At 46.7% G+C, this 17211-nt stretch overlaps 3 protein-coding genes and 1 non-coding gene across 5 annotated transcripts; 1 reads left to right on the forward strand and 3 right to left on the reverse strand.

Moving 5' to 3' along the window:
* Positions 1-4954: 4954 nt before the first annotated feature.
* RPL39 (ribosomal protein L39) lies at positions 4955-7835 on the reverse strand (the record flags this gene model as incomplete). The annotated part of the gene is made up of 3 exons (XM_029997464.1): positions 4955-5293; positions 7038-7141; positions 7503-7835. Coding segments are annotated over 3 exons (486 nt in total), but the record flags the coding sequence as incomplete, so codon positions are not given.
* On the reverse strand, positions 5767-5899 carry LOC115333952. Its single transcript, XR_003920971.1, has one exon. It is a non-coding gene; the product is annotated as a small nucleolar RNA SNORA69 (small nucleolar RNA).
* UPF3B (UPF3B regulator of nonsense mediated mRNA decay) lies at positions 7681-15906 on the reverse strand. 2 transcript variants are annotated; one of them, XM_029997263.2, is made up of 10 exons: positions 15461-15703; positions 15210-15316; positions 14969-15075; positions 13377-13475; positions 12907-13017; positions 12155-12198; positions 11291-11479; positions 10644-10795; positions 9623-9935; positions 7681-8756 (listed from the first exon to the last, which is right to left on the reverse strand). In XM_029997263.2, exons 1-10 carry the CDS (start codon positions 15644-15646, stop codon positions 8610-8612), a joined length of 1455 nt encoding a protein of 484 aa, XP_029853123.1. In that variant the 5' UTR covers positions 15647-15703; the 3' UTR covers positions 7681-8609. The 2 variants fall into 2 exon arrangements, with proteins under 2 accessions (XP_029853123.1, XP_029853124.1); XM_029997264.1 differs by lacking the exon at positions 7681-8756 and adding an exon at positions 10200-10201 and having other exon boundaries at positions 9666-9935; positions 15461-15906.
* NDUFA1 (NADH:ubiquinone oxidoreductase subunit A1) lies at positions 15906-16907 on the forward strand. The gene is made up of 3 exons (XM_029997277.1): positions 15906-16167; positions 16412-16501; positions 16810-16907. The coding sequence occupies exons 1-3, from the start codon at positions 16066-16068 to the stop codon at positions 16828-16830; spliced, it is 213 nt and encodes a 70-aa protein (XP_029853137.1). The 5' UTR covers positions 15906-16065; the 3' UTR covers positions 16831-16907.
* The last annotated feature ends 304 nt before the right edge of the window (positions 16908-17211 follow it).

Here is a 17211-nt window from a genome sequence, read left to right on the forward strand (position 1 = left end):
TCCAGAAAAACAATTGCCCCTTCCTCTTTTTCATCACCATGAGACCATTTCTACCCCCTTAAATAGCAGTCCCATTTGAGAAGTGACTCTCAGACAGCAACTGGGGAGTTTCTGTTCCCCATCACAGAGCAGCAGCCCTCGTGGAGACACCTCAGATGGGAGTCGTGGTTAAATCTTTCCAGCTGCCTTTCTGGGGGTCTGCAGAGGTGACTGAGGGACTCAAAATCATCTCTCGCCTGGCCACACAGGTGAATTTGCACCTTGATGCAGAACGATACACGGGTAACTCGCTCTGGAGAACTTGAGCCCATGGGTTTCACAGACCCTGAGCAAACCCTGTTTATATTCAGACTCTGCTCTGAAATGCTGCTTGGACACTGGGATAACCCAGTCTGCAGTGGACGAGACATGTGTCCTTGTTTCAGCTGAGAGAGTTAATTGTCTTCCTAGTAGCTGGTGTAGTGCTATGTTTTTGAGTTCGGTATGAGAAGAATGTTGATAACACACTGATGTTTTCAGTTGTTGCTAAGTAGTGTTTATGCGAAGTTGAGGATTTTTCAGCTTCTCATGCCCAGCCAGCAAGAAGGCTGGAGGGGTACAAGAAGTTGGGAGGGGACACAGCCAGGACAGCTGACCCAAACTGGCCAAAGGGGTATTCCATACCGTGTGACGTCATGTCCAGTATATAAACTGGGGGGAGTTGGCCTGGGGGTGGAACGCTGCTCAGGACTAACTGGGCATCGGATGGCGAGTGGTAAGCAATTGCACTGTGCATGACTTGTTTTATATATTCCAATTCTTTTATTATTATTGTCATTTTATTATTGTTATTATCATTATTATTTTCTTCCTTCCTGTGCTGTTAAACTGTTCTTATCTCAACGCGCAAGTTTTACTTTTTTTTTCTGATTCTCTCCCCCATCCCACTGGGTGTGGGGGAAGTGAGTGAGCAGCTGCGTGGTGCTTAGCTGGTGACTGGCGTTAAACCGCAACAACATGGAAGAACAGCCTCCAGATGAGCGGATAGTGATCCAGTGACTGGACAGTGTCCAGTCCAGGTGACTGGGTGGACACATAGATGTGTCTGGACATCTTTTTAATCACTGAGGTCAGCAGCAGAGACATACAAAACACACTGGGAATGGATTTAATGCCTGATCTACACCGGTTTTGTAATGCTTGAACTCTAATAGATTAAAGACTATGGCAACATAGCTCCTTCCTTCCAGAACTTCTCTGGCCACATCAATGCCACAGGACAGCAGGCTGGCTTCTAACAAGTCTGGTCACACCAGCACAAACTCCATGAAAAGTACTGATGTCAAAACACCTGCGATCCTTAGTTCTGGTAACCAAAGTGCTCTTGGTAAGATAGGTGGGTGCATCTCTGATGAAATATTTTTTGACCTGTTAGTCCTCTGTCACCCTTTTGCGGCAGCACGCTGCCGGGGAGAGGGCACGGGACTGCTCTTACATCCTCCTCTGAGTAAGAAACAGAGTAAACAGTGGAATTAGTGAGAATTCCCTTGAAGGAGCTGTTTCCTTGGCATTTGTACCTGCAGCTTAGTCACACTCTACCAGGAAACTTGGACTTCAATGTTCCATTCGAGAGTAAAGTTTAACTGGCAAATGCTACACTTAAATATGACTAAATGATTTTTAGTGCTTGCCTCCCCTTGATGGCTAACCAAAACCCCCTAAAGGCAGCTTCTTCCCCCATCTTTTGGTTGTGGGTTTGAAGCTGTATTCTGCTCTGAGGCAAATTAGGCAGGCACTTCAGAAGGAGCAAGACCACAGCCCTGCTTCTCTGGGTGGTGTTACAACACACTCATCAACGCCATCCCCTGCCTTAACTGCCCTGCAAGGGTTCCTCTCCACAGAGCAAAAAAAGGATCTTCAAATCGCAGTACCCCTTCTGCTGCTATACACGGTGTTTGCCCCAAACACCATGCCACTTCCAGTGACCCAGCCCTGTCTCGCGCAGTTTATTTTCATAGCTACCGAGGGGCAGTCCGTTTGGAAATACAGACAGGTTTAAAAAATATTCCTCAAGTATACAATCAGCTCTAACTTTGCTTCTCACTCAGAAAACAAAAGCATATCCACCCAAATTAATGGACTAGAATATGCAAATTATTTAGATTTTTTTCTTGAACGCTTCTGTTGATGTCTGTTGTTGCGTGTTAGCCCAGTTCTGCAGAGATCCCTGATAGCCCTTGCAAATCCACAGGGAAGGAGAGGGCAAAGGGAGCTGCCACAGAAACAACAGAAATAATTTAAACCCAGAGGTATTTCTGTTGCTTAAGGTTCTGCAGAAGATTGATTTTAACCCAATTTTAATTTGTACCAAATTTGCTTCGTGCTATCCCTTAATGTCCAATTTGAAAAGCAGATTCAGTCAAATGGGGAAAAATAATAGAAGGGGTTATTTTCCAAAGCAGCTCCTTGGTAGAAGCTGCTTCCATCTAATAAAAATATCACAGTAATGATAGTAATAGGGAGACTCTCTACTAAATAGTAATGAATAGTTCAACCTATTGGTCAGGAAAGCTTTCCCAGAAATGCCATGGAGAAGACTGTCTCTTTCCATTCTCAAGTCCATAAAATTACTTTTTGCCTCCTCAGCCAGGTCCTCATAGACACAATTAAAGAGAAAGTCTGCGAGCAGCTTTGCCTGCCAGCAGTGGTGATGAGGAGGCAGGGGGCGGTTCGCAGGGCTCCAAGGCTGATCTTTGATCCTCAGCAGTGCTGTTATTTCCCAAACACTTGCTTCAAAGAGAAGAGCACAAAAGAGATTTAAAAAACATTGGGGCAAAAGTGTTTGCAGCACATGGGCCTCTGTTGAAACATCTCTGGCAATTCTGTTTGCTGCTTTCCTGTTGCAGTGACTTACTGCTTCCCCCTGATAACGAAGCAGAAACTAGACTCTTACCAGAGAGGAAAAGAAGCTAGAAGATACTTCTGAAGTCTCCTTAAGTTGGTAAAAATCCCAGCCTTGCTCTCCTGTGCTCACAGAAACCTCCAGCACACCTTAGGAGGGAGAGACCGTCATGAACTCTGAGCGAGGCGTGTATTTGTTATGCATTTACACATGCTTGGTACATGCTGCTGCCCAGCATTATTTGCTATGAATTGTAACGCGAAGGAGATAAACCTACGTACCTTCAACATGAAAAGCAGCAACACAGAAGGTGTGGTAGCCTGAAGCTTCCTCAGGAAGCTGCCACCCAGGAACTGAGCCACCACGGCAGGCTGAACCCAGAAAACAGCACCTTCGCAGCTCTGAGCGTCAGGATGGGCTTTGCCGCAGCCACATCCAAGAACAGGCTTGCACCTTCCATTACTTCCTGCTGACCACAGCATCGATCCCAGGTCTGCGCTGCAGAAGGGAAAGGAGCAGCAGCCACGCAGGACTCGGTGCTGAGCCGCAGCCGCCTCCTCCTCCGCTTCCCTGCGGTGAATATGTGATGTTTCACAGGCCCCAGCAGAGAATGCCGGCGTCAGGGAGCTGGAGTGCTCACTACTCTGAGCAGTTTAATCCTTTCTTTCCTCTCTCCCCTTTTTAAAATAGCTGCTAACTCTTCCTTTGAGCAACATCTTGAGTTACCACCCTTCTGCTGAGAACGTTTTAAATTAAGCTCCACCTATGGCTGGCATCAAGACCAACTTGATCAAGCCAACACAGAGCTCCAAACAAAACTCAGGAGGCTATTACACATTCTAGGGAACATGCAGACATTATGTACTACAGCCTATAGGAGTACTGCGTTTTATAGGAGACAAATCTATCCACTGCCCTTGCTGTATTCTTCCCTTTCCTCCTCCTTTGTGAAACTTTCTTTCATTTGATTCTTCCACTGCATCCACTCCCCAGCCAGGATCTTAACCCCAGGCTCCAAGGGCTGCCCTGCCCCACGTCCTGCCCAAGAGCAGCTCCCAGTGCTGCAGGGGCGAGACCCACGCGGGGTAAGAAGCTGCCATCCTCGGCCGACTGCAGCTGTGAGGCTCACGAGGAGCCACCTGCAGCTAACACAGGGGGGGTGTTCAGGGGCAGCCTTGGCAGTACGCTGCTCAGGCGCAGAACGGGTCATCTTGGTATTCAGTATCACTGATTGTTCTCAGCTCCGCGTTCTCGCTCCCTGGGCAGGTATTTTTATAGCACTTCTAGGGATGTAAAACAGGCCTAGCTACGCTTTACTATGGGGTCTACCCTGGGTGTTCAAAAGGGCCATGCGGGAGATAATGGCGGAGTCGAGAATCTGCCGCTGTGACAGAAGCCACCCATAGGGAACATACATGCATCCAACGTGTAAGCGTAATGCAAGAGAGGGAGGTAACTGGAGAGTGACTTGGTTTAGCAAAAGGTTTTGTTAGTTTGGATCCCCCTCACCTACCACAGCACACCTCGAACGGGAAGCCACCTTACCCCAGATGAGCATTTTCAGTGTGCTTTGCTTTCCGGCCCCATAAAATGCACCCAGCAGCTATACAGACACATCTTTAGCAAGTTCTGACAATACTGTTTACTTTTCTTAGTAACATTTCATAAATCTACCAGAAATGTAATCCAGAGTCTTCCCTGGGGTTAAGTAATAAGAGGCTGACACTCCAACAGAGTTACTGTAGCCACGGTAATCTATGGATCATGAAGTGAAGTCTGCCTTTTTCAAACCTGCCCCTAAAATACTTTAAAAAAAACCCCAAACTATTTCAGTTTGTCTAATAACAGAATTTCTTCAAATTAACTCCTCTAAAATCAGTTCTGATTTCTACCCATTTTCTTTAAAAAAATTGGTACGTCTGGCTCTCAAAGGTTTACAGTAAGTGAAAAGGAAGACACAGCCTACTCTACCTGAAAAGAGCTGACAAGGTTTCTCACACTAAGTGACATTATATTCACAGTAATGTTAGTTACTATCCCACCATATATATATGAGAAATAATTTCAAACAAGTCATTTGGGTCCATATTTATTAGTAAGCCTGTACACTGTCAATACCCAGGATGATGCCTGAAAGAAAGAACACTAATAGAACACAGTCTTCATGTTTCAGATGCAAATTACTTTAAGATTTTCCCAGTTAACATCAATAACCCAGACTAGCTCATAAAAAAACCAAACACTGGGGATTGCAGTCCAACACTACAGAAGGAATTACTTGGGGGTCGCCGAACAGCATACGGGTGTATCAATCTGACGCAGAAAGACACGTGTTTATTAGAGTTCCCAGGAGACAGTCTCTCTTACAAGCCCAGTTTGGTCCTTCTCCAGTGTCTCCTTTTGGAGTTGTACCTAAGACAGAAGCAGTGTAAATTAGCAAAGTGCACACACACATACGTTTGAGGATCCAGGCAGACTGAAACCCCCTTGAATTAGCTCAACAGTAAAGGGTGGAAATCTTTCTTATGTGCTATAGTGGCAAGCTGCCAACAATAATCAGCTGTGTACTCACTTTTTAAAATTTCCACCTCTGTTTACTTTCTTCATTCACTAACCAAGTAGCACCTTACTGCAAGAGAAACTAAACCTCAAAGAGATAAAGATGCCCGCAGAGATACATCAGCAGTGGTGTGTGAATATCCTACTTCCTCTTTTGGAGACAAGACCTGTGATCTTGTACTGATTGTCCAATGATAATGAAAACTATTCCTTGAACGTAGTTCATGGTCTAACACAAAAAGTATCATTTTTGTTCAAAATAGGAAAGCATAGCAGTGTATGGAAAAGGCCCTCTTCCGGGAAAGTATATTCATTTATGACTACGTACTTGTACATGTTAAGAACAAACAGTTTCACCACCGTGTAGGTGAAACTGAAGACAGTGTTTAACAGAGTTCCTCTCAGCAGGAAAATGGCAGTACTCCCACGGAATGAAGCACTGTAATTGCAGCCTGCTTTAGCACACAGTTTGGATAAAACTGATGACCAGGGGAGGTAATGAAGTGTCACAACTCAAAAATTCATGATTTTGCCCTTGCCCCATGACAAAGTATTCCAAAGTACTGCAATTTAGCTAAAACAGAACCCCATTCTGAGTCGGTATCTGGAAGACAAGGATACAGTCTCGGGCACACAACACAGATTTTTCCTAGAAATAAACAAGTTAGGAGAAGTAACAGGAACAGAACCTGGCAGTTCTGTGCTGTTTCGCTGCCTGAGCCAGCCACTGCTACCGTCACTCTCCTCACTACTTAGGACAAAAAACGATCTGGGAGAAAAAATCCTGTTCCCTTAAAAAGTCTAGACAAGGGAGTATATGAGATAAAAAGGTAGCTGCACAGTATGAGTGACTGAACTATACTGGCTGAAGCTTTTAACCCAGAGGGTTCAGATATGCACCGCCTTCTGCATGCCCCACATTTACCTAGTATTCTGCAGTACTCTCTCATTGCAATTTCCTAAATACAATGCTTGAAAATAAACACTATAGGCAAACAAAAAGGAACTATTGCAAATTAATTCTGCAGTTGTGTGCCAAGGGTCTTATACTATCAATTTTATCTCCCAGACACCCAACAAGGCCTTTGCTCCCTTATGCACAAGCTCCTTTATCTTGGAACACCCACGCTCAGTAAGGTATTGTTCCTTGAAAAGGCAGGAACCCAGAGGGACACCTATGAGAGAGGGGAAAGGTGGTGGGAAGGGGAACAGCAGAAGCACAGAGGCTACAAGGGTACAAATTCTGGAATAAATTATCCACGCATACGGTTCACGCCTTCACTTTACACGTGCCATGACCCAACACCCGCGGATGCTTGCAGAGCACTGGAACGAACCGAACTGCAGCAGAAGGAAACGGCACGGAAACCCCACACCGCCTCAAGAAAACACAGCAGGCCGACAGCATCGGGTGGAGATACGTATCTGCACTAGCATGCTTGTACGGTATTCACGGCCACAAAATCGCACTTTTGCTTGCACGAACGCTTTTACACAATCAGCTTCTGCCTTCAGTCCCCACGGCACAGGCAGCCTGACTGACACTCGTGCGGTTGTAGGCTGCGGCTCCTCACAAGACAACCGCTGATCTTATTACCTGATCTTATTGCCCGTTTTCATGCGAATCCACTGCGGGATAGGCCGGTTCTGCTTCTGCTTCTTCGCGAGGAAGCGTTTGATCTTGAACGTCTTGTGAGATGACTGGAAGAGAGAGCAGCCGTTACTCCCGCACGGCAGCCCCCGCCTCGCAGCCGGCGGAAGGCAGCTCCGCCGGGCCCGAGCCGGCCCCATCGCGGGAGCTCAGCCGCGCCAGCGCGGGCGGGAAGCCCCGCAGAGCAAAAGCACCGGCACCGGCGCCCCGCGCGGTGAGGCGGCCGGTGGGCCGCCAGGCCTCGGCGAGGCGGGGAGGGGAAGGTTACACCCGGGGCCCTCCCGCTCCGCCGCGGCCGCTCCGCCCCGCCACCCCGCGCGGCCTGCCTGCCGGGCAGCCCAAGCCAGCCGGCGGCGGCGAGAGGGCTCGGAAAGACGCGGCGCGGCGGCGGATGGCGGCCGATGGTCTCACCATGGCGCTGAACTGCCCGGCGTCTCGGCGATGGCGGCGGCGGAAGAGACGGAAGGGGCGGGGGAAGGCGGCCAGAGAGGGGGGGGGGGCGGCGCCGGGCTCCGCGGCCACGGCGCCCCCTAGCGGCCCGGCGGGCCCGGCGCGGCGCAGACGGAGCTCAGTGAGGGACGGCGGCGGCACGAGTTTCTGCGAGTTTATTGGTTTTAGTACAAAATCGCTATGGCTAAAATTCGCTAGCTGAGGAGGAGCTGCTACTGGTGAAGTCTCTTTCTGGGCTGTAAAACAATACTTCAAGTTATGATGGAAGATGAAGCAGTACGGAGAGGGCAGGAGTTAGGAAACGTTTCAGACGCTCGAGAAGGGAGGATGCTGGAAAAGAACAGGATGCTCAAACCAGCTACATTTGATTAAGAGTAAGCGTTTCAACGTAGGTAGACTTTACACGAGAATTTGTCAAGAAGTATTCCAATATTAAGCCAGCTTATTCATACACTCCAACTTAGTTACTTTATCCAGAGAACCGCTAAGGAGGAAGGTCTCTCCCTCCCTAACATTATTACTGCAATGCCAGATGTTCTCCTCTTTACATGCCAGAGGGCTCCTGTTCACTGGTACCTCAACAACCCCAGCCTGCGTACCTGTCTCAGTGCTAGACCGAGTTAATTTAGCTATCACTGCCTCAGGTCGGAGCACCACACAACACAGCAACACCTGTGTTGGCTCCGGGCAACTTCAAGCTTGCTCTGCTTAAGTGCATCAAACACACAGTAAAGCTGTAAAGCTCTGGCTTTAGATCCAGGTGTCATCTCCTCCTGACCACATGACTCATTATCATACTTAAGGCCATAAAGTCTTTCTACTTTGCAAAGATTCTCTTCTCTGTTGTAGTTAGATGCTGGGAAAATAAATTCAAATAACTGAAAAGACAATGAGAACACATTTCAAATTCCGAATCTACAACTGAGGTTCTTTAACCAGAAACATCCAACAGCACAATGCCCCCTTTTCTTCCTTTGTTCCTTCTTCGCTTCGAAGGCACTTCTGGATTGCGTAGTACATGCTCTTTGGCTGCACAGACAGTCAGAACACATAAGGCTTGCATGCTAGTCACTCCTCTTCCTTCATATTACTGGTCTCACTCTCTTGTTTCTTATCTGCTCCCTGATCTGTGGGTTTCGCAGCACTGTCTTCATACTGACACAATCTGCTTCGGCTTCGGGCTCCTGGCTGGTACAGCTGCATTGCTGGACGATCCTGAAATAAATCAAAACTATTTAGACTCTTTCATAGCCCCATGCTATCATGGTTATTATGGCATCAGTGATATTAGAAATGGCTCAAATTCAAACTTTTCAAGGTGTTCTAAGTTAAATTAGTCCACCATGGTGGCAATGTAACTTCAACTGTCTCAAATCATGGTTGTCTCTGTTGTAAGGCTACATCCCTGTTCAAGCCTCAAAGAACACTGCACATAGTTGAAGTTATTTGTAAAGAGTTTCCTCTCAAGATGAGTTGACCCTCTCTCAGAATAGAGGCCAACTTCAAAGCTTCTTCAAAACCTTGAGTTTCATTTGTACCCAATAAAGCCTTAGGTGACATGGAAAACTTGCATACTGACGCTGCAAAGGGATATTTGCAGAGTATATAAAACTAAACTCAAGACATCATTTCTTGAGTCTACAAGAGATGTTGTCATATTCTGCATGTAGCAGTCTTGTCCCTGTTTTGGAGGAACCTGTTCGATCACACTCCCATTTTGAGATGTATTTTCAGGCATGTATAGCATCAGCAGAGACACAGGTAGATTACTGATGCTCTACCAACACCTTAAAGATACAGCCTATGGCATAAGTAAGCAAATGAAAAGGGATCAGTGTCTTTACAATTTGGCCCATGGTATCTTGGCTTAACTCCTATACAGTGACAAGAAATATCACAAACAATTTAGCAAAGTTTAGTGGACAAACGGGCAAACTTTCTAACAATGGCAGAGTTTGTTACCAGAACAGGAAGAAGTTTCAACAGAGAAACCACACGGTTCTTTCCTTGAAGTGCTTTTATCCTAAAACCCAAAAAGTGGTCCCTATGAATCAACATATGAATTCAAAGAAATCCAGCACCTTGTTTCTGATACGATCCCTCTTAATTGTATCCTCTTTTTTATCGTCTTTGGTTACTTTCTCAGATTTGTCCGTGCTGCTGGTAAAGTCTGTAAGATCACTTTTCTTTCCCTTTTCTCTGAGTAAGTCTCTCTCCTTTTTCACCTCTTCCTCTTTTCTTCTAAAAACCTTCTCTTTATCAAAGCGCTCTTTCTGCCTCCGACGCTCCTCTTCTTGGCGTCTCAGTTTCTCCCTCTGTGCTCTCTCATATTCTCTGTCTCTTTCAAAATCTCTATCTCGGTCCCTGTAGTCCTTTACACACTCATCTTCTGATCTGTATGAAAACAAAACTGAAAATTAAGCTCAAACGATTCATCAAACAGAGCTGGGAGATCAATGTAATACTGGCGTAAATTTGCAATACGAAGACGACACATTGGTAGGTTCTAGGGAGCTTTTGGGAAGCTGTAATAACCTGAGTCATGCATGATAACCAGAGATGACACTGACTGCTAGCACTTCCTAGCCTTCTACTCGCATAGCTGGCTGAGTCTCCTCTGGCTTTGGAAAACACCTGAATTTCTCTGTCTCGTCTCACTTCTCACATGGCAGAACTGAATCTTGAACAGATCACAGAGCTGTTGAGAATTATGCTTTCCGCTTTGACCTTTTACAAGACTTAAAGGGACTAGTCAACTGGAGTACACCTCTCCTCTTGCCATGGTTGTAATTCTCTCATTGCAAGGACAGTGCTCACAACCTGTTGCAGGTCACCTACACCTGGGCTTCTTTTGCAGAATTCCTACAGCGAGTTGCAAAAATATTAAAATTTGTCCACTAGTGAAGACTTGCCAGGTAATTCACACAGCTTTCTGTACTCACGGGGATGTGCATTGCCACAGAACACATCCCGTGCCTTGTATGAGAAAAATAATTTGAAAGAAATTTCAAAACATGGTCATGGCAGAGCAGCCTAAGCCTTGGTACGATCAGGAAACAAGTTATATATACATATATATATTTATAGCAAGTACTAGAATACTTTTTTGCCTTCTCTTCTTTTGTCTCCCCATCAGATCGTTTGGCAGATGCACTACTCGCATTTTTTTCCTCCCTCAGAGTCTCTTTTTCCAGTTTCTTGGATTTTTCTTTTCTCTCCAAGTCTTTTTCATCTTTTTCAGGCTTCTTAAGTAGCTACAAAGAAAACAGAAGTCTCAACTAAAAAGCTCACTCTAATACATATTGTCTGGCACAACACGGAAATTGCATCAAAGGAACCGTAGTCCAGTAAGAAACAAGCATTAAAGTAATATTACTGCAAATTGTAGTATTTCTAAAAGCTGGAGTGTATGAGTAAGCATAATCCATACAGCAGACTAGGATTTTTCTCCTAAAACAGGCCATTTTAGAAAGCTTAAAAATAGTCTCCATTCCATAGTGAATTCACAATTCTGTTTAGCACAACATGTACAACAGTCACATGACAAAAGCTTTAAATATTACTATGAAGCATTACAGCATGTAAACCTTTACAATGCCTAATATTGAATATTACAAAAGAGTGGTAATTTACTAACACCAAACTCATGTGATTCTTCACACAATACTCAAAGCACATTTTGAGAGACTGATATACAAATAATAGGGGAAAGGGAGTGTAACAGTTTATAATAAAGAACTGTTCTAGACCTTAATCTTTGGTTCTTCTTTTGATCTGTCTCTTTCTTTTTCTGGGCATCTGTCTACCTTCTTCAGTTTTTCTGCTTCTTTCCTCTTCCTTCTCTCCTCCTCTTTCCATTTTCTTCTTTCTTCTTCTCTTTGTCTTTTTCTTTCCAATTCTCTCCTCCTCCTCTCCTCTCTTTTTTCTTCTCTCAGTCTCTGTGTGTGTAAAAGCAAAGAGAAATAGTGTATTTCTACACTAGAAAACATCCCCTTAAGCCTAACACTATACCCTGCCACAAAGTGATAAAGTATTTCATCACCAAAAAAACTCACCACAAAACCGCCCCTATTAAAGTCCTGTCGTCTCTATTTTTCTGTTGTGAACCTGAACATGTTACAGCAGCATTTCTTTTTTTGAAATCTCGCTCATAAGCCTTGATTCGTACTGTCTTAAGAAAACCAAACACAACACTAGCCTCAGCCTTTATCAATCTAATTTTAATTAAATTTGCCCCATCTGTGATTTTCTCCATCACTAAAAGTTAAAATGAGATTGTGTGCTAGGAGAAAGATCATCTACAAGGACCTCAGCCATAACTGCATTAAAAATGAAAGCATTAAAATGGAATCTGGTTTGGCAGTGCCACAAGAGACATTTAGCTGTGACCAGAATGCACACAAAGCACCACCATTCCTACAAAGGCCGCCATTCTAGTAGTTTAAAATACGTGAACCAGATGTTAGTAACAAGTAACAAGTAAGTTGGGTCAAAAGCTGCTTCTTCAGGAGGGCAGAAACATATCAGTATATGTGTAGCAAAATACACACCCATGCTTTAAATGAGCAAATTGTACTTGCAAGCAACAAGAAGATTCTGGAGATAAGTCTTACCTGTTTATTTTTCAAGAAGTTCAATAAAGGAGTAGTCTTTTTAGCTAGAGAACATATAAAACAAACGTAAACAATTTGCCTTATCCAATACCGCAATACCTACAAGGCCCTATATGAAATGAAGGAGCCTTATGAATGATCCAGCCTATCTCCTCTCACATACAGCAATACAGCAGTGAAACAAGTATTCCAATCCTATCCCTGAACAGTGGCAACTATTAGGATTCTATAAACTGCTTTAGGACACTAATACGATAATCCAGTACCCCTATCTGTAAAGGGATATTCGGTCTGCATTAGGCTTTTCCCAGATTCTCTTGCTTTGAAAGAGATACCTGTAACACACTTAAAAGGAGCATTCTAGTCATTTTTGTGGTATTTTACCCGACCACACTATCTCTTAACTCGTGCCTGCACAGAACGTCACTGGTCGCAGCATTTAGCATTAAACATCACTGCATCTCACTGAAAGGCAGCCACTCCACAGCCTAGTCTGGCTAACAAACATCTGACAAGCAGCTTAAAACAGGAAGGAAGGTTATCACATGAAACTTAAACCTAGAGAAGAATTTAGAGCATGGGAGCAAAATAAAATACACTGAATAATATTAGCCTAAAGGCTTAACAAACACCAAGCAAACACACAAAAGAATTCAGTCTCCTCAAGGCTGAGAAATCACAGCTTCAAGTTACACCACATACATTTCTTTGTGCTCTAGGAAAAGGTAACTATAGTACATAGATTTCCATACCTATTAGCTCTTTGTTTCTTGCCTCTATTTCCTCCAACAAAGTTTCAGGAGTGGAGGTTAATTTTTCATCATCTGCACTGTAACTTTCCAAAAACTTCTTGTACTCTGGATCTACAGGGGAGGGGAAAAGGGAAGAAAAAAATAAAAAAGAAAAAAAAAATACACTGTAGCATGAAAAGAATCTGCATTGCACACTGCTGGAATTCTGGGTTAGATTTGCATAAGTTGTGTTGTTTATATGTCACCTTTTCATAAGCTGGCAGCTCTCAAATGAGCTGCTGCATTATATTTGTCCAGGACAATCATATTTAGTAGATTTGCAGCTGACAAAGCAGTGTTAATAAGCTTCCCATATAATTAAACAAACATTCTATTGATAAACTACAGTGTCACAGCAAAAATATTATATTCAAATTATTGCTAGGACTTTCAAGTCTACACATGCAAAACAAAGTAGCTAGCTGCTATACCATCTTCGATAGTTCCAGTTTTGGCATCCTTTTTCTTACTCTTCTTTTTTGCAGCTTTTTGGAAAGGTGCAAACTCAACTATGGCAGCATATTCTTGACCTGTTAAGAGGAGAGGGAAAAATATATTAAAATAGAGTATATTGACCATGTCTAAAGCAGGAAGATAAGCCTCAGAAGAAATATGCAATACTAGAAGAGACAGCATAAAAAAACCACTCTTGTATTTTGAAAGCCATTTAATTAAAAAAAAAATTTGAGAGACAGCAGAATTCATGAACTAAACACTCTCACTATGTTAACAAACCAGCAAATTCACAGACTTGCAACAAGAAGGAAATGCTAGCTTTAAGACTGCCCATAACTGTCTCTTCAGCCACCTCAGCTACACCGCACCATGTAATATCCTCATCCTACAGACTGTGCATTCACTGTGCAAGTAGAAGGGAATATTTTAAGCTAATGCAACCAAGGCAAGTCTCAATTTTTGGCAAAATACAACAGAACGCAACACATTACAAGCAAGCTTTAAAGTTTTATCTTCTGACAAGAATGCTACATTTATGGCTGCATAAATCCAATATTGCTGTTGGGTATGGCAAATACAGCGTGCTGTTACACTGCAAACCAGCTTACTTAAAAGATCTAGGCGTTTTTAGAACCTCATCATGCAACCCTCCTAAATAAGGAAGAATCTTGTGGACAGAACTCTGTGTCACATAAAACACCTGGCTGGATGAAGCGTAAAACGTGTACTTGAAACAAAGTTCAAGGTGAAATCCTTAGCCTACTGAAGCCAACAGGAAAATTCTTGTTAAAGCTTTTGCTAAATATGTAAATTTAAGGTCTATGAGTGAGAGACTAACAACTTCCAGTGCTACCCAACATAAGCAGTCTTGAAATGCAAAATTTAAAAACCTGAGACGTACCGAATACCTAACGCGTATTTAGAAAAAAGATAAGCGGCAACTAAACACTTGGATGTTTAACCAATGAGTTAAAATATTTGTTTCCTACAGATTAACGTCTCCAGAGAGCAGTCACTTTCACATCTTAGACTGCAAGGAACAAGCTGCTCCTTTTACTGAATCAAGAGGACTCAGTCAGTTGTAAATTGGAACAAGTAATAAATTGAATTAAAAACTGACCAAAAAATAAGTCCTGCTGTTAGAAGCATACAGAACAGGTGAGGGCAGTAGCAGAGGGCAGCATCGTTGACCTCAGCTTCATTTAGTTTGGACAGCGACACCACCTACCCACTTTAGCTTTTCAGACTTTATACTCGGGTATGACAATGCAAGTACTAACCTCAGTAACGCGGCAACTGGTTTCACATCGATACCACTACTACCCTGACGTACGCTTAACTGGGCTTTACACATAATATACAAAAGCAATTTAGATCAGTTTCCACGAAGCACAAGACGTTTTCTTTGTTCTGTGAAATGCTGCGTGTCATTCATTTAAGGCACTAAACCCAAACAAACCCGAAGGGGCACATTAGGCTGCTGACACCCATCCCTCTCAAATTCAACCAGCCTGCTGCACGCACACCGGGAAAGATTCAAACACAGAGCCGAGCGCCCTTCACTTGCCTTTGTGATCGACAAAAACATAGCCATCAAAGCGATCCCTGAAGAGGACTATGTCTTCCTGGTTTTTAAAGTTGATGTAGGCTCTCGAGAACATGTGAGGGTACAAGCTGCAGAAAGACAAGACCCAGAGACCAAGGATGACTTTGGCGGCGGCGGCGGCGGCTCTGGGGGCCCGGCGGGCGACACCGGCGGCTCTCGGGAGCCAGCCGGGCCGGTGCCTGGGGGGGTCCGGCGGCCGTACCTGGAGTCGTTGGCGAAGAACTCGAAGTAGTCGTGCTCGGGCAGGGGCTGGAGGTGCTCCTCCAGCTGCTCCTTCGTCAGGCTGGGCGGCAGCCGGCGGATCACCACCTGCGGCACGGCGGCGGCCGTTAGGGCCGGGCCCCCCTTCCTTCCCGCTCCGATCCCTTCCCTCCCGCGGCGGCCCCCGCTCTCCCCTCAGCGGCCGCCGCCCGCGGCCCGTTACCCCCGCGCCGAGCAGCGCGCAGGCCCCACCTTGCTGAGCGTCTCCTTCTTGTCCTTGGGCCGCTCGAGGCGGTCAGGCTCGGCTCCGCCGGCCCTGCCGTCCGTACCGGTGGCGGTCCCGGTGGCGGTCCCGCTCCCCGTCCCCAGCAGGGCCGGCGGGCCGGCGGCGGGCCCGCGCCGTTCCTTGGGCCTGGCGTTTTCCTTGTCCTCCTTCATCCCGGGCCGCGGGACAGCGCCGCGCGCGCCCCCGCGCGCCCATTGGCCCGCCGCGCCTCTCGCGCGACTGCGCCTTAAAGGGCCACGAGCCGCGCCCTCGGCCGGGGCCTTCCCCGCCGGACTACGGCTCCCGGCGTGCACCGGGAAACCCGCCGGACTACGGCTCCCGGCGTGCACCGGGAAACCCGCCGAACTACGGCTCCCGGCGGCGTCAGCCTCCGCGCCCTCGTTTCCCGCCGCGGCGCTACCGAGGCGCTGCCCGCCCCCCCCCCTCCCCGGGCCTTGCCTCGGTAGTGACGGCGGCGCGGGGCAGGCCGGGAAGGGTCGCGGGGCAGGCCGGGAAGGGTCGCGGGGCAGGCCGGGAAGGGTGTCCGCAGCGAGCCCGGGGCGGCCGTGAGGGTCGGCGCGGTAGCGGCGGGATGTGGTACGAGATCCTGCCCGGCATGGCCATCATGGGCATCTGCCTCAGCATCCCCGGCCTCTCCACCGTCTACATGCACCGCTGGTGCAACGGCGGCAAGGTCAGCGCGGCAAGGTCGCCCCCCAGTCCCCCTCCCTTCCCGGCGGCCTTGCCCGCGGGCCGGGATCCCGGGGCTCCGCTTCCCCCCCGGGCCCCCCTTCCCACTGGGATCCCTTCCCTCCCGGGCTCCCCCTTCCCCCTAGATCCCTTCCCCCTGGGATCCCTTCCCTTCCCCCAGGGCCCCCTCCCTCCCGGGACCCCCCTTCCCCGCGGGCCGTAACAGGCAGCAGTGCGGGTGCCCACAGGAGAAGAGGATCGCCCGCTATCCCTACCAGTGGACCCTGATGGAAAGAGACCGGCGGCTGTCGGGCGTCAACAAGTACTACGTCTCCAAGGCAGGTGCCGGGAGCTTCGGGCCGGTACCGCTGGGAGGGAAGCGGGAGCCACGCACTGCTCCCCGCATCCCCGGGCTGGGGGCTCCCACGGCCTCTGAGGCGGGCGCTGGTCGCTCTTGGGGCTGGCGGAGCTCCCTCTGTACCTGCAGCTGGCCTGCCTGCGGGGATGCGCGTTTTAATTTTTTTTTTTATTATTATTAGGAGTCGGGTACTTAAGCAGAGTTTGAGAACCTGCATTTTCAGCTATGCCCTCTTGCCAGTTAGCATCAAGAGTGATGCAGATACAGCTGTAACTTTTTCTTTTTCAGGGTCTGGAGAACATAGACTAAGGTGGTGGCCACTTTGAAGAATCCACATATCCATATACAATGATTTAACTCTTTATTAAAGATATACATGTATTCAACCCTTTTATCTGTGTTGCTGTGGTGGGTTGACCCTGGCTGGACACCAGGTGCCCGCCAAAGCTGCTCTATCACTCCCCTCCTCAGCTGAACAGGGGAGAGAAAATATAACGAAAGGCTTGTGGGCTGAAGTAAGGACAGGGAGAGATCACTTGCCAATTACTATCTTGGGCAAAACTGACTCAACTCGGGAAAATTAACGTTTGCCAATCAAATCAGAGTAGGATAATGAGAAATAAAGCCAAATCTTAAAACACTTTTCCCCCACCCCTCCCTTCTTCCCAGGCTTAACGCCACTCCCGATTT

The sequence above is a fragment of the Aquila chrysaetos genome, chromosome 21, assembly GCF_900496995.4.
Source record: "Aquila chrysaetos chrysaetos chromosome 21, bAquChr1.4, whole genome shotgun sequence".
NCBI classification, from domain to species: Eukaryota; Metazoa; Chordata; class Aves; order Accipitriformes; family Accipitridae; genus Aquila; species Aquila chrysaetos.

What these genes read in the sequence shown, in the direction of transcription:
- UPF3B (XM_029997263.2), bottom strand. Translation starts at nt 15,646, where the DNA reads ATGAAGGAGGACAAGGAAAACGCCAGGCCCAAGGAACGGCGCGGGCCC. An exon ending in AGAAGGAGACGCTCAGCAAG is followed by an intron (nt 15,317 to 15,460) that starts GTGGGGCCTGCG and finishes GCCGTGCCGCAG; the next exon opens with GTGGTGATCCGCCGGCTGCC. An exon ending in TTCTTCGCCAACGACTCCAG is followed by an intron (nt 15,076 to 15,209) that starts GTACGGCCGCCG and finishes GTCTTTCTGCAG; the next exon opens with CTTGTACCCTCACATGTTCT.
- NDUFA1 (XM_029997277.1), top strand. Translation starts at nt 16,066, where the DNA reads ATGTGGTACGAGATCCTGCCCGGCATGGCCATCATGGGCATCTGCCTC. An exon ending in GCTGGTGCAACGGCGGCAAG is followed by an intron (nt 16,168 to 16,411) that starts GTCAGCGCGGCA and finishes GGGTGCCCACAG; the next exon opens with GAGAAGAGGATCGCCCGCTA. An exon ending in ACAAGTACTACGTCTCCAAG is followed by an intron (nt 16,502 to 16,809) that starts GCAGGTGCCGGG and finishes TTTCTTTTTCAG; the next exon opens with GGTCTGGAGAACATAGACTA.